At 49.7% G+C, this 20,276-nt stretch overlaps 1 protein-coding gene across 1 annotated transcript; it reads left to right on the top strand.

Moving 5' to 3' along the window:
- The first annotated feature begins 13,631 nt into the window (after positions 1-13,631).
- On the top strand, positions 13,632-20,027 carry KCNMB1 (potassium calcium-activated channel subfamily M regulatory beta subunit 1). Its single transcript, XM_032403701.1, has 3 exons — positions 13,632-13,765; positions 15,224-15,395; positions 19,757-20,027. The coding sequence occupies exons 1-3, from the start codon at positions 13,632-13,634 to the stop codon at positions 20,024-20,026; spliced, it is 576 nt and encodes a 191-aa protein (XP_032259592.1). The 3' UTR covers position 20,027.
- The last annotated feature ends 249 nt before the right edge of the window (positions 20,028-20,276 follow it).

Below are 20,276 nucleotides of genomic sequence, written 5' to 3'. Positions count from 1 at the left end.
GAAAAAGCAGAAGAGTACAAAACTTTATATAATCATGGTAGGTTGCAAAAATGACCACAGTATTTTGTAGATTCCCCTACCATGAAGTCATCTTTCCTTCCCCTCTTGAATCTGGGTCAGGCTTGTGACCAGGTTGGACTAATAGAACATGGTGTAAGTGACATGGCACAAATGCCAAGCCTGGACCTTGGGAGGATTTGGAGCTTCTGCTTCTCTCACTGCTCTTGGGACCAGCACCATGAGAACAGGCTCATCTAGTCAGCTAAGAAACCCCTTGTCACCCTAGTCACCCCACGTCACCTTAGCTGATAGCCAGCAAATCACGGGACATGGGTGAGGCCTTCTAGGGCCAACTGAGTACATAAGTGGCCCAGCTGAGGTCATGAACCATTGTTGCTAAATTTGGGGATAGTTTGTTACGCAGCAGTGGATAACTGATACACCTGCCTATGAGTATCACTAGGTACAGAAAGGCCACTTACGATGGGGAAAAAAATCCTGGAGGAAAAGTTTCCAAAATGCAGAGACTAGATTGATTAAATGATGGGATTATAGATCATTTTTGAAAAGATTATTTGTTTCAAAATTTTAAGACTATGTTTAAGCTATTTACAATGAAAAATAAACGCACATTTAAAAAAGTGAAAATAGGAGATGACTTTCCTTCTCTGAGGAGTTCTAATTCAAATCTCTGGCATGTTCATGTTTTGAGAGGTGACCTCCTCAGTCTGCCTACCACGGATACGGGGGAGAGGGGTAGGCTTGAGCTGTGTCCTCCAGGTCAGGCCAGGATGGTGGGTTCTGGAGGGCTGTCCCTGGGACTCGACCTCTCTCCCAGAGGCTCTGAAGTGGGAAGCGTGGGAACTGTTCTTGGTGTTTTCAGTAGCTCCCGTCCCTGAATCCCTAAGGTGTTCACTGCCCATACAGGGCAGGCAGTCCCACACCCCTATTACTTTTTAACTGTTTCACTGTGTTTGGAGAGCTCCAGAACCAGAGTTGGCATAGCAGGTGAGCCTGGCATTTGGAAAATAAAGGCCTGGACCCAAATTACAGCTCTGCTCTCCCTGGCTCCTGCATCTATTCCTTGGCACCGACTGAACTTCAAGGCCTGAGCTAGGCCTGGACATTTAGAGATGAACCAGACATAGTCTCCTAGGGGAGTCCTCGGTCTTACGGGGACATCTACCCACTCAAACACTAAAGTGTGGCCACATAACCTACTGTTTAAGCTGGGTTGTTTTTGAGAGTGAAGGGGGCTGACTGGAGTAAAGGGGAGCTGTCTGAGCTACCGGGGACCTGTAGTCATGCTACCTGGAGCCCGTTCCCTCCCTCCCTAGACTACAGGAGCTGTAGTCTAGAAGTGCAATCGAGCAAACAAAAGAAATTCAAACAAATTAAAAAGAAAATCACTGCTTTCCTTTGAATGCATAAAAGTGAATAACACTCATCGTTCGCAGTTACACGTCTCCTATTTTTCCTTTGCTCCTGAATTTTTCCTAACTGAAGCTGCTCCAAAACCCCTCACATGTCAAACTGGAGAAAATTTTCTAGGACACCTGGCCCACGAGGATTTTCTCTCTTTCTGCCATCCCCTCCCATTCCAGCTCTCAGCTCTGTGTTATGTCTCTGCCTCCTCCCTCTCTAGAGCCCGCTCTCTCCCCCCATTCTCTAGAGGGACCGGCAGGAGGAGGGAAAGAGAATCTGAGAGTGGAGGACAAAGGACTGAATGCTCGGGGGTGGGGAAGGAACAGGGAGGCCCGTGTAGATAAATCTGATCAGTCTTATTCTTGGCACACACACAGATAAGTAACACGGTGTGCAAAGTTCAAAGTTAGAACAGGTCCACCTGAAGGAGGGGCACCTAATCCAGATGACCCTTAATAAATATTGACTGAATTATGACTTAAATGCTCTGTGACTTTAGTCAAATCAGTTAACTCTTCTGAGCATCAAATTCCTCTTCTGAAAAATAAGTGAAAGAATGAATTATATGAATGAGGAATAAGTGAATGAATGATCCTGTGGCAGTCACAGCCAGCTGACCAACAAAGTTTGATCCCCCACACAATTCATGCTGAGACGTAGAGGCTCATCCAGGAGTACATTTCCCAGACTCCCTTGCACCTGGGTGGGACCACAGGACTGGTCCTCGCAAATGGAATGTGAAAGTAAGTCATGCCTGTCACTTCTAGGCCAAGGTGGTTAAGTATCAATCACTCTCATTTTCTCTCTGCACCCGCTCCCTCCTTCCAGTCTACTTGGCTAGATAATTCTGGGGTTATCTCAAGGCCACAAAACAGTGGAGCCATAAGATGAAGGAGCCTGATTCCACGCGCAACCACCTAAAGAGGAGCCACCTGACCAGAAGCGTACACTCTGGACTCCCCACAAATGAGAACTGCACTGTTATTGGGGAGAGCCAATAAAATCTTGAGATTGTTGCAGCAGTCAATCCATCCTAATTCCCCTGCCTCTCAGCGTTGTCATGCAGACAAATAAGGTGGGTATAGTGGCTTTAGTGGGGTCTCATCTCTGCCCATTCCCCCCTCCACCTGCCTGAGAAAAGATTTGTTCATGTCCAAATCCCTGGAACCTGTGAATCTGGCCTTATTAGAAAAAAAAGTCTTTGCAGATGTAATTAAGGATTTTGAGATCATCCCGGATTACCTGGGAGGGCTCCAAATCCAATGGTAACTGTCTTTGTAAGACAGACCAGGAGACACAGAAGAGGAGAAGACCGTGCGAAGACAGAGGCAGAGAGTGGAGTGACACAGCCACAAGCCCGGGAAGGACCGGGGCCACCCAAAGCTGCGAGAGACAAGGAAGAATCCTCCCTGAGAAACTTTGTAGGGAACGTGGCCCTGGCAGCCTCTTGATTTCAGACCTCTGGCCTCCAGAACTGTGAGAGAATAAATTTCGATGGCTTTAAGCCACCCGGTTTGTGGCTTTAAGCCACCCTAGAAACCCTAGAAAACGAACAGTGAGGTATGTCCCGGGCCTAGCTAGGTGCCGGGCATGAAGAAGGCACTCAGTACAGGGTGAATTAAAAAATCAGCCCTGAGCGCCTCTACAGTTTGCTCCTTAGAGACAGGGTCTTCTGGGAGATTGTGTCCCCTGAGGGCAGAGACAGTTCAAATCTATCTTGTTAAGTCCCAGAAATGGCTCTGGTGAATCTCATAAAGGTATTTGCACTTAGAGTCAGTGGAGACCTTGAGCTTCTTATTATTTGTGGATCACAAATATACATATTTATTAACGTGCAACAAGGCGGATTAAAAAGCCTTTCTCTGCAGCGTCTCTTTTTAAAATGCCTGCAGGAGGCACCTGCTGGGCCCAGCCCCCTATGGGCAGCCCGGGGGCCAGTGTCAGGAGCAAGGGTGGCCTTCCCCCTCCCTGCGCTCTCCCCCCCGCCCCGGGGTCCTGGCTCAGACTGAGTCACAGACTTGGAGAGGAGCTTCAGGAAGGCCAGGCCGGGCTCCTCCCCAGGCTGAGGAGAGGCTGCAGGCCCGGAGAGCCTTTCCAGACTTGTGGAGAATAGCTGTGAGGTAGCCAAAGGCAAGGCAATGCGGGGGCAGCAGAGTGGCCAAATGGTTTATGGCTTTGTAGACTGTCCACCAGTCACGTGTAGCTGTTTAAGTTAATTAACATGAAATAAAATTTTAAAAATTCAGTTATCCACTCACATTAGCCACTTTTCAAGCTCTCAAAAGCCGCATGCCACTCATGGCTCCTGTATTTGGACAGCTCAAGTTTCCATCCCCACAGCCTGAGGGTTGGGAGTCTCAGCTCCGCATGTCACCAGCACTGTGACCTTGGACAAGTCCATCCACCTGGAAAACAAGGGCAATCACAGTACCTACTTCATAGGGTCAGGATCGAATGAGATGTTATGTTCCCAGTACTTAGCACAGTGCCTGCCACATGGTAGTGCCTGGGAGTTGAGAGCTCTAGTTACAGGTAGAGAAATCGTCTACAGAAGAGGAGTAGGGCGAGAACACTGCCTGGGGGTCAGTGGACATGGGCTCCAGCCTAGGTTCTGACACTCTGAGAGGCTGTAGGGAAGTGTCTGAATCCCAATCCCTGCACCATTAAAGCTGTGTAGCTTTGGGTAAGTCACTTCACCTCTCTGGGCTCAGATAGCTCACCAGTGGAAGGGAAGTTTGCATCTTATTGGATCCTATGCTTCCAGGAAAAGCAGATCTTATGCTTCTAGGAAAAGTGAGGGGGTTGAAGCCTTTAAAAGGCTAATATTCTTTGACTCTGATTCTTGCTTTTAGAAATCTATTGGAAGAAAAGAATCAGAGAGGTGAGCAAAGACTGATGTTCAGAGATTATCACTGGAGGATAGCTAATAATAACAAACCCTTGAATTTATACAGAATATTCCTAAATTTATTTTTAGAAAGCATTTGCATTTGTCTTTAAAATATATTCTAGGGGTGCCTGGGTGGCTCGGTCAGTTAAGTGTCCAACTCTTGATTTCGGCTCAGGTCTCGATCTCAGGGTGTGATACGGAGCCCTGCTCCAGCTCTACACTGGGCATGGAGTCTGCTTAAGATTCTCTCTCTCTCCCTCTGCCCTCCCTCTCTCTCTCTAATAATAATAATAAAAAAAGAATATATTTTAAACATCATTACTTTGACAGTGGTTTCCTTGGGATGTAGGACTTTGATTGCTTCCTTTTACTTTTCTGTGCTTATCAGATTCTCTACAACTTGCCTCTATTAGTTTGTGAATAGAAAACCTGACACACCAAGAAAGCTGTCAACCTACATGATCTCTAAGGCCCTTGGAGGGATATTCTATGACTCGGCAAAGGAGTAGGACTACTCTGTTTGCAGCCTCGAAGTCCCCACCGCACAGGGAGGTGGAAGGGGGAGGGCAAGGGAATGTCGTTCAGTCCTTGGACCACCTCTGACAGGTACCACTAAGATCAGCTAATGCAGATTGGGGCCCTGAATCTTGCCAGAGTCAAACATGTCCAGAGCAAGGGCTTCTTGTTCACTCCTGATCACATACATTAGACACGCCATGAACACGCACTGAATGAGTTTAAGAATGAATGCTAAGCCACGTGCCGGGCACTCTATGAATTGTTTTCATAGATTTTCTTCCTTTGAACTTTAAAAAAAAATTGGGCACAAATAAAATATTTTGCATCTAAACATATGAACTGTTCAATCCTTGCTGGTAATTTAAGCAAAGCAAATTAAAACTGGGACTGAATTTTTTTCATCTAGCCAATAGGTAACAATTCCTAAATTTGATTGAGTCCAGGACTGGTGAATATACGTGGAATCAGCCACTCTATATACAGGCCGTGGACACACATTTGTCAGTTGGTATCAATGTTATAGAAAAAAGTATCCAATAAGTATCAAAATCTGAAAAATGTAGAAATCCCTTGCTCTGGAATTTTTGCTCAGCTGTCTGGTCTTTATTCTAGGGAAACGGAATGGGCAAAAATTGCAAGGAATATTTAATGCAGCACTGTTTATGTCACCCGAACTTTCTCAGCTCTCATCAGCTGGAGGCTACAAATGAGCAACATTTATTTTGATAGACAAACATTTGGGCTCAGAGGTACAGCTCACAGCTACAGAGATATTTCTGGGGTTTGTAGAGATTCCCTCATGTGCTCAAGTGCCCTTTGCTCTGATCTGCTTGTTGGTTCTCCAGCCCAAAAGCCACCTCGAGGAGATGGACTCATATCTTCTTAGGTGTCCCTCCAGACCCACTCCCCACCTGGCTTTAGACTCTTCTCTGCAGGCTGACCATAAGGACTAGAGCAACAGACTCCTCTCTACCAGTTGGATTCAGTGAATGGGGTTCAGGAGACCAGAAGAAGGGTCCCTGGACAGTGAAGTCAGCTCTTCATTCCCCAGCTCAGCCACTGAGGGTCCCAGGCTGGAGGTACCCCCGCTCATCTTTCTGATGCTAGACACAGCTCCCTTCCCTCATCCCTCAATCCAGCATGGCTAGTCCCCTGGGTGCTCTGCCATTCCCTGTGCTTCCCTACAACCTGCCCACACCATTGTCAATAGTTCCTAAAGCCTCCTCGATTTTCCCAGTTTGAGTGTGCCCTCTAAAGTGGTGTGCTGGGAAGCCGGCTCTCTAAAAGCAAAAGCCCCGATTTGCAGTGTTTGTAGATTTCACTCCCCTTGTGGCCGATTTCGGGCTCGCAGGGATTTAACAACTGGCCGGCGTGTGCTCTCATGAAGCTGGGGTGAGCCAGCTCAGCACATCGCCAGCCCTGCCCTTCTTGCAAGACCCTGACTGGTGCAGGGATATGTTGGGCCGGGGTCTCTGCTGCAGTTGCCATAAGTGATGATGCAGATTCTCTTATTGGGGGCTACTGCCCAGGGCCCCAGCATCACCGTGAGCCCTTTGTTCTCATCACCCCAGAGTCTGAGTCCCAAAGACTATGGTGTGAAAACAGCTCCATCAGCCTGACCTATTCCCTCTGCCTTGTCTCTCCCTCTCCCCTCAAGGCTCAAATCAGTCCTGGACTGGGCTAGGAAACCATATCCTGCTGCCATCTTTCACTTCTATGGTTCTGTCATCTTCATCCCCAGGTTCTGGTCCCCAAACTGTGTCCTTATAAATCCAATTCCGCCATACCTGTCAGTTCCAGAACAATGATGGGTATGAGGGTGGGGATGGGTGGAACAGACCGCCGACCAGCAGAGGCGACTCTGAGCTCCACTAATAAGCAAAGAAGCACCATTCCTAAATATTCAACAACATGGCTTCAGTTAAATATACTACGGCTTACCCATATAAAACAGTACTGTGCAAACTTTTAAAAAATATTTTCTAGTATGGGGAAATGATTACAATATTCTATTACATTAAGGAGCAAGAGGTTTTTTTCCGGTGAAATGCTATGACATGGATGAACCTTGAGGACATTATGCTGAGTGAAATAGCCTGACACGAAAGGGCTATTATGGTATGATTCTATTTATACGAGGCATCTAAAGTAGTCAGACCCAGAGAAACAGACAGTAGATGGTGGATGCCAAGGAGGAAGGACAGATGGGGAGTTGTTGTTTAATGGGTACAGAGTTTCAGTTTTGCAAGGTGACAAAGTTCTGGAGATCTGTTGAGCAACAGTGTCAATATAGTTACCACTCCCAAACTGTACACTTAAAAGTGGGTAAGATGGTGAATATTTTTTAAAAAAGCAAAAGACTGTTTTTCAAACTAAACCACAAACCACAGCAAATCCCCAAGATTCTCTGTTTATCTAGAGATGTGACACTGAATAAGAACAGTTCTTGCCCCGGACGTCAGGGAGCTTACACTCCAGTGGGGAGACCCGTGGATGAGGAATGTACATGAATAAACATAACAAGAACAAGGAGTGTTCTGAAGGAGTTGCACACGGTACTCTGAGGATGTTAAATCACAGCACTGACCTGGCCCAGGAGGCGAGGAGGTGAGGTGAGGACCCCAGGACCGAGTCCCAGGGAAGAGGAAGAGCTCCCTAGCAGGTGGGGACACGGAATTGCCCTCTGGACGGAGAGAATGCATGCATCCTCTTATGAGTGTCTGCAAGGACACCCACGCCCCCTGACCAGCAATTCCCTCCAAGTGGTGGGGTTATCACTGCGCCTCATCTTCTCCCTGCACTTGTCTGTGGTACAACTTTTCCACGGTGAGCATGGATGATTTTGCCGTTAGGAAGAGGCATAAGAATATGATCTTACCGCACAGATGGGTAGCAGTGCTCTTTATTTATTTATGCTCTTCCTTGTTTCAAAGAGGATTTCAAGCTGCTTACAATTATGTTAACAATACAGCAGGCTAAAATACCTTGTCACTAAGCAAGAAAAATGAGGGGAAGCAAAACACGGCTGGAAGAGTCTGATGAGAAAGGCGGGAGGCTTCCCTTCACTTAAGAGGGGGCGGCCCTGTTGTGTTCCTCGTCACGTCCAGTCTTGCCATTTAATTCAAATATGGACATTTGTCTTCTCAACTGCATTGAAAAATCTTTCACAGTGATTTCCTCTGTCTTTTATGACTCTCTCTCCCTGAAAATATATCCTTTTATTTTTCCGTTGTGCCTATTTGTGGTTTTAAAAATCCACATCGTCCCTTCCCCACCGGGATCCACCGCAGCACAGGGACGTACTCAGAGCCCCTGCATGGTTGGTCTTCGAGTGTCTGTGAGCAAGTGGCTTCGTTGGGACAGAGGGCGACTCACACCCTCTCCCCGAGGCATGCAGCTGGCGATACAGCCTCAGCCCGGGCTCAGGACACGGTTGCCAATTTGATTTATGGGACTTATTATCCCAAGTGGTGGCAGAGAGTAGATATTGATTCAAAAGGGTTTAAATAAATAAGTGGATGCACAATTCAGAAAGGGCTATAGACTGAAGAGAGGGGCTTGCACAGCCGCTGAAGCAGACTCATGAGAAAACCCTGGTTCTCTTGCAGACTGGGCCTCAGGGAGTCACGGAGGGACGGCGACGGGCTGTGGATTCAGCAAGCACAGGCTCCCAGCAGGCTCCATCGCATCACGTGACGGGGGAGCGACCTTGGGCAAATCACAGAAACAAGACCTTTTGTGAGGACGGCTGAGGGGAATGGATCTGTGTGTACATTTGTGTATGCATATGTGTGTACGTGTACACACACACTTACACATGCGTATGTGTAAGCATGTATATTCACATGCGTGTGTGTGTATGTGTGCATAGGTGTATGGATGTGTGTGCGTGTATGCATGTGTGTGTGTGTACATGGTGTGCATGTGCATATACATAGGTGTGTGCATGCATGTGCCTATAGATGCACACATATATGTGAATGCACGTGTATGCACATGTATGCATGTGCACACATGTATATGTATGTATATGTGTCCGTGTACATGCATACCCGTATATGCCATACACATAGTGTATATGCATGCGTGCACATACATGTGTGCACTGTGTGTATGCATACACGTGTACACACATGTATATATGCATATTGTATATGTATGCACGTATATATGTATATGTATTTACATATGGACGTGGCTCATGCCCTGCCACTTAGTAGTTGCTCGGTAAATGAAAGTTCCCTCTTATAACACTGTCCTTCTATTCCATTTGTGCAGCAGTGAGCAACCTGAGATAAGAATATAGAGAGCATTTCTAAAGCTCCCCCATAACACTCCATACAGTCATCTCCGGCTTTTTCATCCTCACTGGTTCAACACTACCACAATCACCAGCAACAGTAAGTTTCACTTTTAAATCACTTACAGTATATTCCAGTTACTGGGGCTGCATAACAAATTCCCTCAAAATATAGTGGCATACAACAACCATTTAATTTGCTCATGGATTTTGTAGATGGAGAATTCAGAGAGTGTGAGCAGGGTGGCTGGTCTCTGCTCCATGATGTCTGAGGTCTCAGCTGGGGGCCATGAAGGCAGGGGCTGGAGTCATCTGCAAGCTCCTTTCCTCACGTGTCACTGGGGGATGCTGGTTGTTGGCTGAGAACCGAGCTGGGGCTGTCAGCTGGAGCACCTGTGTGTGGCCTCTTGGCTCCCACATGATATGGTGGCTGGCTCCGAGGGAAGTGTCGCGAGAGAGGGCGCCCAGTGAAAGCTGTATCACTGTTTATGAATTAGCTTTGGAAATCACACAGTGTCACTTCCACCACATTCTATTGGTAAGGTGGTCACAGAGCTCTGCCAAGGTCGAAGGACACAGATGCCCCTCTTGATGGAGGAGTGTTGATATCACACTGAAAGGCGAGCATGTGGATGGGATGCATGTTGGCGTGGCCATCTTTGGAAAATACAATCTGCCCATCTGCTTAGGTGATCTCTTATTTTTCAAAAACACTGAGGGGTTAGGTATAATTATCTCTATTCTAGAAAAAGACAGACTGAGATTCGGAGATACAATGTAACTTCCCTTGGGCACTTTATTTAATCTCTCTGAACCTCAGTTACTCCATCTATAAAATGGGTAGAAAAATCTCTACCTGAATAGATTATTATGGGCCAGCAGTGCTTATTACGTTAGGGTGTTGAAAGTTTGGAGTTGGGAAGGTATTTGTGATTTCTAACAGCCTGTGTTAATGCAGAGCACTAATCTTTATTGTTGTAGCATCGTTATTTCCTTGCCCTTCACCTATCGCCCCACAGCCAGCTAGGGACCTGAGTTTTTCTCCACATCCCCTTGAGAACAGAGCTTGTCCCAGCATTTAGGAGGGGGGGCTCACTTTTGTGCAGAAGAGCTTACAGTCCCCATTCCTTGCCTGTTTCCATCTTCCGAGAGGAAAAGTACCTTGTGAAGAATGCTAATGTTTGCTTATAAATTCTAAATGTGTAATCCTTAATCACTCATTCAGTCAATTATGAGCAAGTAGCCCTTTGGTCCTACTTAAAAATGCTTCTGTTTCGCACACAGTGTCTCTCTCCCCCAGGGGAGCAGGAGGAAAGACTGGCATTTTTGCATTAGTTCATGGTTCCCAGAAGGACTCTCTGGCTCCTGGATGGGCCAAGGACCATCTTGGAAAACCATTTCTCTGGGGATTCATTCCAGGCCCTGTGTCCCTCATTGTCGATCTACCTGCGAGGTCTAAGGCCTTAAGAGACCCCCTTGCTGCTCACTTGCCATATTGAGAGGAACAAATCTCTGCCCATGACCCCAAACTACTTCGACAGTCTCTGGGAGGCTGCTTGGCGGAGCAGGCTGTCCCTGGACCTGGCTGGCTGGAGCAGCTGTGGAGGCCTCCCTGCTTTTAGCTTCTGCTTGGCTGGGCTTTAAAAGGTGGGTTTCTCTTCCTCTGCCTCAAATCTCTGTTATCCCTAACACTCATCATTACCCTCAGCAAAATTAGTTTTAAAAAATCCCAATAACGTAGTTGAGAAAATTGAGGCTCAGAGAGGTGCTGTGACCTGCCCAGGGTCACACAGCATGTAAGTGCCAAAGGCTCAGGAGGGTTTGGATGCTCCTGTGGGAATATGCCAGCCCCCTAGTAGCTGATAAGCCCAACCCCTTGGAGCTCTAACTCCTCCTCCCTCCCTCGTGTCAACAAAAGGAAAATCATTTCCTATTCCTGGCTTCTCTGCCAGCCCAGAGAGACTGAGTGACGAAGAAATGTCTCTAATTGTACCAGGATGGTCTTTCCCGGCTTCTCAGTTTTGCTCAGTCTTTTGTTGTTCAAAATCTGTTTCCTACAGACCCTGGAAATTGCAGGTGTGGGGGCCTGGGGAACAGCTGCCCTTGTCTCCTGGGCTTGGAATCGACTTTCTGGAGTTTGTGTCCCGGGGCTGTGTGCTCAGACTTGACCATGTTTGGGCATGGAGGCTTGTCCCAGATGGGGACCAAAGGCCGCTTTCCCAGAGATGGGCTGGGAGCCCAAGCTTCCTGCTGCAGCTCAGGCAGCCTCTTTTGGGGTGGGAGCTGGGGGCCAGGCCAAAAGTCTCTGCCTGCTGAAGACTCCCGGGCACCAGAAACTGTGAGTACTGCATCCAGAGCACTTGGGCAGTGGTTTCTCCAAAGCCTGGAGCTAGAGGGGAGATCTTGGAGGAGGGAAGCTGGCAGCGGGAACTCGCTTCCTAGGGAAGCCCATCACGATTCTGGGCTCCAGAGGGGCTCAGCCAAGACTAGACCTGCTGGTGTTTGGGCCCGTGGTCTGGTAGCCTGCTCCATGGCTGGGTCACTCGAGTAGCTCAGTGTCCTTGCACTCAGGTCCCAGCTTCCAGAGCAGCCAGAGGGCAGCAGGCTGGACAGCAGGACCCAGTCCTGGCCCTTGTCCCCAGGGGACGGGTGGGACAAAAATAGGCTCAGCAAGAGCACTGGGGACTTCTGCTCCAAACCTTCGGGATTCCCTTTGTTAATAGTAACAGCCAATATTTACTGAGAGCTGGCATTGGGCCAGACACAGGATCAATATGTGATATTTGGTTTGTCACTTGATGTTTGTCAGAACTCTCTGAAGCACATACTATTATTCTCGTTTAACAGCCACACCGTTGCTATGTGGCGAAGTCAGGATTTGATCCCAGATCTGCTGACCTCAGAATCCTCCCTGCCCCACACTCTATCAAACCCTTGAACACTGTACTCTGTGCTCTGTCCTTCTAAGGAAAAGAATGTCAACCAAAATGCCAGGTCCTATCTTCTTTCACCTTTCTCCATCTTTCCTAAATCCACCCCAGATGTTGAGTGACTTTTCTAAATGGAAGATAAGAGCCAAAAAGTTCAGAGATATTCAGCAACTCTCAAAATCGAGAAGTTCTTCTTGGAGTCTAACTGAAATCCCTCCTATTAGAGCTACAATCCCTTTCTTCCTGTCCAGGCCTCAGGGAACATCAGCAGTGCATACCCTTCCTCCTGCCTGAAGGCTCTCACTGTGGTTGTTAAATCCTATATCCATACCCATATCCTCACCCCATTCTTTTATCCTGTGAGGTTTTAGGAGCATTGATCATGACTCTGCAAAGCCACTCACTCGGTGCAGGCAACAATCTCCCCAGAGCATTACAGACAGGTGGGGTCTGAGCAAGCGGCAGGGTTCAGACTTCTCTGTGACAGGGGAATCTTTCCTCTCCTCCCCTCTCCTCTCCTCCTGACTTCCCAGAGCTGGTCACACAGCACTCCTGCCTTCCCAGCATCTAGCGTGCCCGGGGCTGGGAGGACTGAGGGGCTTGAAAGGTAGGGCACATGCCAAGGGCAGCCCTCGGGTGCACCCCATGCTCCAGGAAAGAACTCAGCCCACCTAGCTGGATGGGGGCCCCGCTACCCCTTCTCTGCTTGCTGCCCCCAGCCCAGCCAGCCTAGCCTGAGGATTGTTTGTTAACTGGGAAATGCTCCAGGTTTTTCTGAGACGAGTGTCCTAGGAGAAAGTGCTCAGATGTCCCACCCCTCCTGCCCACTGTATTCATTTATCTCCTGTATTCCTTTTCTATTGTTGCTGTAACAAATCTGCACAAACTTGGGAGTCCCAGATAACTGAAATCTCCTCTCACATAGTTCTGGAAGCCAGCGAGGTGTCGGCAGGGCTCACTCTATCCAGAGGCTGAGAGGACAATCCACTGTTCCTTGTCTCCTCTGGCTTCTGGTGGCGGCTCATACTTCCTGGCATGTGGCTACATCGCTCTAGCCTCTCCTCCCTGGTCATATCACCTTCTCCTCTTCTGTGTCTCATCATCTCCCTTAGCCTCATTCTTGTAAGGACCCTTGTGATTACATTTAGGGTCTACATGGATAATCCAGGATAATCTCCCCATCTCAGGATCCTTAAATTAAGGTCTTTGCCATGTAAAGTACCACTCACAGATTCCAGGGCTGAGAATATGGACCTCTTGGGGGCCGTTACTGAACCTATCACATACTGTGTGGCCTTGGACAAGTCACGCTACCTCTCTGAACCACAGATCCTTCAACTGTAGAATGGGGATGATAACCCTTGCCTCTCAGAGTTGATGGGAGGTTTACATGGGGTCAAAAAGCCCTCGGAAGTTGCAAAGCTCCATAGCAAACTAGAGGTGACGTTGATCACTGAGCACCCTCCCCTCTTACCTGTCCCCCCTTCTGTGGGTTACTCGTCGCCTGTGCTGATCTCCTGTCTGTTCACCTCTGTGGCTCTAGAAATGACCACAGCTTGCAGTGGACATGGGGAAGAAGCTGGTGATGGCCCAGAAGCGGGGAGAGACCCGGGCCCTTTGCCTGGGTGTGGCCATGGTGCTGTGCGCCGTCATCGCCTACTATATCCTGGGCACAACCATGCTGCCCCTCTACCAGAAAAGGTACGGAACTCTCCCCGCCTGCCCCCATCCTCCAGCCACTCTCCTACGGGTCTGGTCTACCAGGAACCCCAGCCTTCTTCCTACCCCTCCCCTTGACTTCACACCAGGCAGGAAGGGCTGGACATCATTCTGAGGGTGAAGGGTTCGAGTGCCTGACTGGACACCGCTCACCTGGGGTTCTGGGGCTTGGGGGTAGCAGACGTAGGAGGCCCTTCTCACAAGAAGCAGCAAAGGATCAGAGCAAATGCCCCAGTGTGAGTTTGATCCCAGGAGAAATTGGAGGTTATAGATTTTCATAGCTTGTCTGCACAGTTGGACTCCCCCTCTGAAACCTCGTGGCCAGGTGGGCGTCTAGCCTCCTGTTGAATATCTCAAGGAACGGGGAGCTCAGGACCTCATTGTATATACCATTTCATTTGGGGGCTTTCCTGAGAAGTAGGAAATGTCTACACTGAGTCAACACTGCTCCCGTGGAGCTCTTTTCTGGAATCTCAGAGAATGTTTCTTGCTCCCTGACATGTCAACCACTTGAGCTTTTGAAGGGAAAGCTGTGACGTTCCTGATCCGTTCTCTATTTGGAGCAAATGTGCTCAGTTCTCTCAACCTGTTTTTTGAGGAGAAGTCTCCGACCCTCGCCTCGGGGCTTGTTCCAGCCACTGACAGCCCCTCCGTCTGCCACTGTGTGTCCTGCCTGATAGTTGCGAGATGAGTCACAATTGATTTGCTGATGTGTTGATGAGCCTGTTAGCCTCTCCTGGGCCTGCTTCTTCCTCACTTTTTATAACCCTGGAGTGATTCCAGGTTGGAATCTTACCCAAGGGAGGCTCTGTTCAGAGCTGCTGTATGCCTGTGACCCGTTATCTGCTGGTTACGCACCATCCCCACCCACTTCCCTACCCTGGCACAAATCAAACCCCTTCTGCATCTACTCTTTTTGGGGGAAAAGGCACAGATTCTGAAGCTCATCAGACCTGCTCTCAGGTCCTGTGTGGCTTCAGAAAAGTCACTTGAGCTCTCTGAGCTTTTCCTCCCACCCCCTGCAAGGTGAGGATGATATGGATAAGGGGTCTCAGGGTTGGGCTATTTAGCAGAACCAAGGCAGGGAGCTTTTAAGAACATATCAGGGCCTGAGCATCACCCACCTTAGAAATTCTGATTCAACCCTTCTGGGGTGTGGCTTGGACATGGGAACCTTTTCAAAAGTTCCCCAGGGTTTTGGGTCAGCAGCCAGTGTGAGAACCATTTATGTAGATGATGTCTAAGAGGCTAATAAGCATTGATATTCTGATTCTATGGTTCTTTTCTTGGGTCCAGCGGCTCTGGGGTCGTACTCCTTCAGTGCTGGATGCTTATGGCAAGATGAGGATCCCAGCCCTCGGTCTCTCTAAAGGGGTTGAAACCTGGTGCTCTGTGCTGCCCAGGTTCTGAGATATGTATGTGTGTGCATGGTCTCCCCAGTGTGTGGACCCAGAAATCCATGTGCCATCTGATTGAGACCAACATCAGGGAGCAGCAAGAACTGGAGGGCAAGAAGGTACCCCAGTACCCGTGCCTGTGGGTCAACGTGTCAGCTGTGGGCCGGTGGGCTGTGCTGTACCACACAGAGGACACTCGGGACCAGAACCAGCAGGTACTGACTGGGGGTGGGGGGGATGGGCACGTGTCCCCTTGGCCCTGGCAGGTGTGTGGGCCTCTTCCCAACTGAATCCCCATCCCTGCTCTGGGGAGTGGAGGCTGAGAAAACCGAACCTACTTGACAAGGGTCCACAGCTGGTATGAGGTCCAGCCAGACTCAGCAGCTCTGGGTTGGAGTCAGAGAGACCTGGGTTTGAATCCCCACTGTGCCACTAAGTGTTGTATGACCCGGATGCCACCTTTGCCGAAGTGCTCTGATGGACTCAGAGGCTGTGTGGTGTGCTGGGCTCCATGTCAGGTGGATGGCAGGCACTTCTATAGGGTGAGTCAAATGAGAGGCCAGACCCAGAGCTGACCCCACGGAGAAGAATCCCTTAGACCGGCCCCCCCCCTCAGTGAAACCAGAGGCTTGGGGCTGAAGCAATCTCTGGAGGCCAGTGCTTGGGAGATTTTCCCATCACTACCTCTCCACACCGCCCCCCCAGCCCCCCATCCTGTCCTTTCTTCCAGAAAATACAAGTTGGCCGTATCCATTCCCTCATTTACTCATTCATCCAGTAGTCACTGAGCACGTCCTGTGTGAGGAGCTCTGGACTCAGGAGGAGAGAGCTCATGTGGGAAATAATATCTAGTGGGGAGGGATCAGTGCCACAGAGAGGAACAGACAAAATCATGCGGTTAAAGGCGGGAGTGACTTTTTCCAGCCAACAGCCAGGTGAGGGTGTCCGAAAAGCGTTTGGGTCAGGCTTTGTTAGATACCCAGAAACACGAGGGCTGCCTGCCTGGTGAGGGGAGGGCAGAGACCCGGGCGTGGCGGGAGGAAGGGCCTAGAAGAGACGGGACTGGGAGGGGTGTTTCCGTCACCAACACAGGGTGCAGTGGGGCGCGGGGAGGCTGCACAGGTGGGCTCCACATGACCCAATTATGGAAGCAGAAAGCTTTTGGTCTGTGGTAGGTTTTTGTTTGTTTTTCTGAGAGAAGCAAAACCTTAACGAAGAATGCTACAAGTTATGGATAATAATTCACTCCCATATTTAAAAAAAAAGATTGTAGCAAACACTTTACAGATTTTTTTTTGCTCAAATGATAGTCTTTAAGGATGTCTGAGTGAGACAGCAGACACAATGCAGTAGGCCAGGAGAAGTATGTGTTGAATCCCAGGGCAAAACACAGCCCGGCACCGTGAGGGAAGCAGGTGGAGGAAGCCATCCCACAAAGCATGGAGTTAGGCGTTCCTGTTCAATCGGAATTTTTTTTAAAGCTTTGAAAGTCCAGGGGCGCCTGGGTGGCTCAGTCGTTAAGCGTCTGCCTTCGGCTCAGGTCATGGTCCCAAGGTCCTGGGATCGAGCCCCGCATCGGGCTCCCTGCTCGGTGGGAAGCCTGCTTCTCCCTCTCCCACTCCCCCTGCTTGTGTTCCCTCTCTCGCTGTCTCTGTCAAATAAATAAATAAAATCTTAAAAAAAAAAAAAAAAAAAAGCTTTGAAAGTCCAGCATGAGGAAGGGAATTGGGGGAAGGGCTAAGCTTATCTATAACCACCGTTTTACCAAAAGCCACACTGGTTCAACCTCATGAGAAGTGGGGGTGATCTGTCTGAGCAGCAAGCGTAGGAAGAGCAAACGCCAAGGCAGTCAGCACTCTCTGATCCCACCAGGACGGGTCTCTCACCAACCTGGGCTCGGAACACTCGAAGTTCCTTTGCGATTCCATCAGAAGGCCAGAGCTTTATCTGGAACAAGTTCACTCCGAAGAACGCTCATGGTGCTGATTGTAGCAGGGAGTCAAGTCATAAGTGGCTCCTAACTGATCCACCATTTCCCATAGCATTTCCCCCAGGGGAAGGTTCTACTGGGTCCCAGGAATTTAAATTCAAGGAGACCGTAAAGAACCATAAAGAAGGGAAGTGCTAATGATATTCTGGCAACGTACGAGCTGTGTGCCTGTCATCTCTGCAAGGACTACCGAATTATGGAATTAAAATGTGACTGGGCAAGCTAGCCCTGCTCAACTCTGGCCATGCACTGGAACCATCTGGGGACTGAACAAAATTGGGTTTCTACACCATCTCTGGACTTTCCAGGGGATTCTGAGGTTTAGAATTACTTCTGTGAGCAACCAGTGTTTAAAGGGTCTGTGGGCCTGGTGCATGATCAGAGTGGTACAGAGGAGTGTGAAGTTCAGTGGCTGGGCAGAGAGGGCTGGAGCCATGGCCAACAGCCAGGATGGAGATTGGGCCTGCAGTAGGGATGGTTGCCGACAGTCAGTTTTGTAGCTGATGGGATGGGAAGGGCAAGGCGCCGAGGGTGCACATTGGGATTACTGAGGTGTTGGGGGGGGTCACAGAGAAGTGGGTCTGGACTGTGCAAGGGGGCCAGACCTGTTCTTTCAACACTAGCATGACTCAGCCCCACCAGATGGGGGTAGAGCCCCCAAATCCCCCTGAATCAGCTCCTACCAGGTCTCCTGCTTCTTCTTTGGCATTTGATGGCTGCTGATTTCTCCCGAGGAGCAAGAAGTAAATTTCCAAAGTCAAGCCGAAGCGATCACTGGTGTGATAGGGACCGGGAGCGGGCTGGCTTGCAGGCTGCCCGCCTGACCCTGAGGTTGCTAGCATCTCCCTGCCGCACTGCACCCCAGGTCAGCTTCTGCAGCGCACCTTCCAGTCCCGTCTCCATGACAAGTGATCCGGGTAGCTACCCTCACAGGCCTAATTTATAAGACTCAGAGAGGTGGTGGCACCCACCAGAGTCACACAACTTGGACCTGGTGGCTGAGTCCAGGTCTCTCTGGCTCCACAGCCACACCTTTGCTCAATGGGGTCGGTTACCCAAGGTCATAGTCAGAGGCACTGGGGAGATAGGCGAGGTCCTCTCCACGCGGAATTCTGAATTCAGCTGCTCCTGGGACCCTGCAGTGCCCAACAACTTTGAATGTCAGATTCCTTGGGGGCAGCTCTCCCCAGCCTCAGCTGCTCCCTGGCTGGCTGGGAACCAGCTCTGGACACAGCTCCCCCATCCCCAGGCTGTCAGGACCGTGATGCAACTATCTTCTTTACTGCTGGATGAGTGCTGTCAGGGCAGGCCGCTTGGGGACAGGGTCTCTTTCAAATCCAGGGAATAACCGAGGCCTGGGGAGAAGCCGGCTCAACACTCCACATTTTGATCTCAGACATGACTGTCCCAGGCCAGTGGTTTCAAACTACTGTGCGTGAAGGAGTCACTTGTTTGCTGGGTCCACCCTCAACAATTCAGAGTGAGTAGGAACCCGTGCTCTGGCCAGCCCTCCAGCTAGTCTGCTGCAGGTGCTATGGGGGACCCACCTTGTAGAACCTTCCCGAGCCTCACATAAAAACCTTCAGACCTCCCGGCACAGAACAGAGATAAAACCAGGGTCTCCCCACTGTTCAGAGTTTTCCTCTGCAGAGCTTTCCAACTGGACCTCACCTGACCAAGCCAGAGGCTCCCAATAACAACAATCGGTGTGCGAATTAAGTGTGTTCTATGCTCTACCTGTGTAAGTTCTTTCAAACGTGTTCTCTCCTTCCTTTGAATCCCAGTGTCAAATACTGGCTTGCCAATATCTTTTGTTTCACTCACACAGGGCTAGACCTCAAAGGGTTTGCAATTCACATTTTTGCCAATATTTTAAAATTGTGGGAGTTCACCTTAAAATTTGGCTTTCTGGCTTTTCTTGAAATGTCAGAGGCCTGGCTACAGTAGGTCTTCTGGATTGCATGGCATCCATCGTCCAGATGGAGTGAAGATTGCCATTCTGGATGCTTCTGGCTCTCTCCATTTCACCAGCCCCCCCCCCCCCCAATCCCTGACTGTCCTCCATGGCACAAGGCGAGTGTCAGCTGGCTCTTATCATCTTCTTCCTTCACCCACTTTACCTGTGGACATTATGTGCACACGCCCTGTGGGAAACTGAGGGTATGACCTCTGCCCCGAATCCGAATACAGAGCCCACTTGGTCTATGTCACTCATTGGTTAGTTAAGTTTGAAGTCCATCTTTAATAACATCCTTTGAAAGACATACTGCTCTTAACCCCTTCAAGAGAGAAGATAGCAAGGCTGAGAAAGGTAAGCACTTTGCCCGAGGTTCTATAGCCAGAACTCCAGCTGGGCCCCTGCCTCCGGGTGAGCGGCTCCTGGGCCACCCGCCTCACACGTGACACTGTGAAGGAACCCTCTAGAACCAGGCAGTGCACAGCCTGCCAAGCTTTCGACAGACCTCACTCCCACCTGGAAGCCCAACTCCAAAGCCAACACTTTTCTTTACTTCATGCCGGCCCCTCATTTCTCCCAGAGAAACCAGGATTTCCAACTTCATGGGTGCTCTTGCCTCCCCCCCGCAGTGCTCCTACATCCCAGGCAGCCTGGAGAACTACCAAGCGGCCCGGGCCGATGTGGAGAACGTCAGGGCCACATTCCACAAGAAACCGATTTTCTACTGCTTCTCAACAAGTCGGGAGAACGAGACCAGTGTCCTGTACCAGCGTCTCTATGGGCCCCAGACCCTCCTCTTCTCTCTCTTCTGGCCCACCTTCCTGCTGACCGGAGGTCTCCTCATTATCGCCATGGTGAAGATCAACCAGTCCCTTTCCATCCTGGCGGCTCAGAAGTAGACCTATCCTTGCCACAGGGATGCGGGGGCCGCAGGGGACTGGGTGGGCCCCCAGGTGGCTCCCTACTTGGGTACCCCTGCGCCCTCCCCCTGCCTTCTCACTGTTCTGCTCCGTCCCATAACAACCTCTGCTACCTGCATGGGCTTTGGGAAGTCCCTTTGCTATGTCATTCCTGATTAAGAATGTACACTGGTTCCCTGGTGCTTCAGAGAGCTCAAGGCCGGCTGGTAACAGCTTCCCATTACCTGTC

Source organism: Phoca vitulina, unplaced genomic scaffold (assembly GCF_004348235.1).
Source record: "Phoca vitulina isolate PV1807 unplaced genomic scaffold, GSC_HSeal_1.0 scaffold6, whole genome shotgun sequence".
Lineage (NCBI taxonomy): Eukaryota > Metazoa > Chordata > Mammalia > Carnivora > Phocidae > Phoca > Phoca vitulina.
Note: the sequence above shows the minus strand (reverse complement) of the source record. Positions and strands in the feature narration are given on the sequence as shown.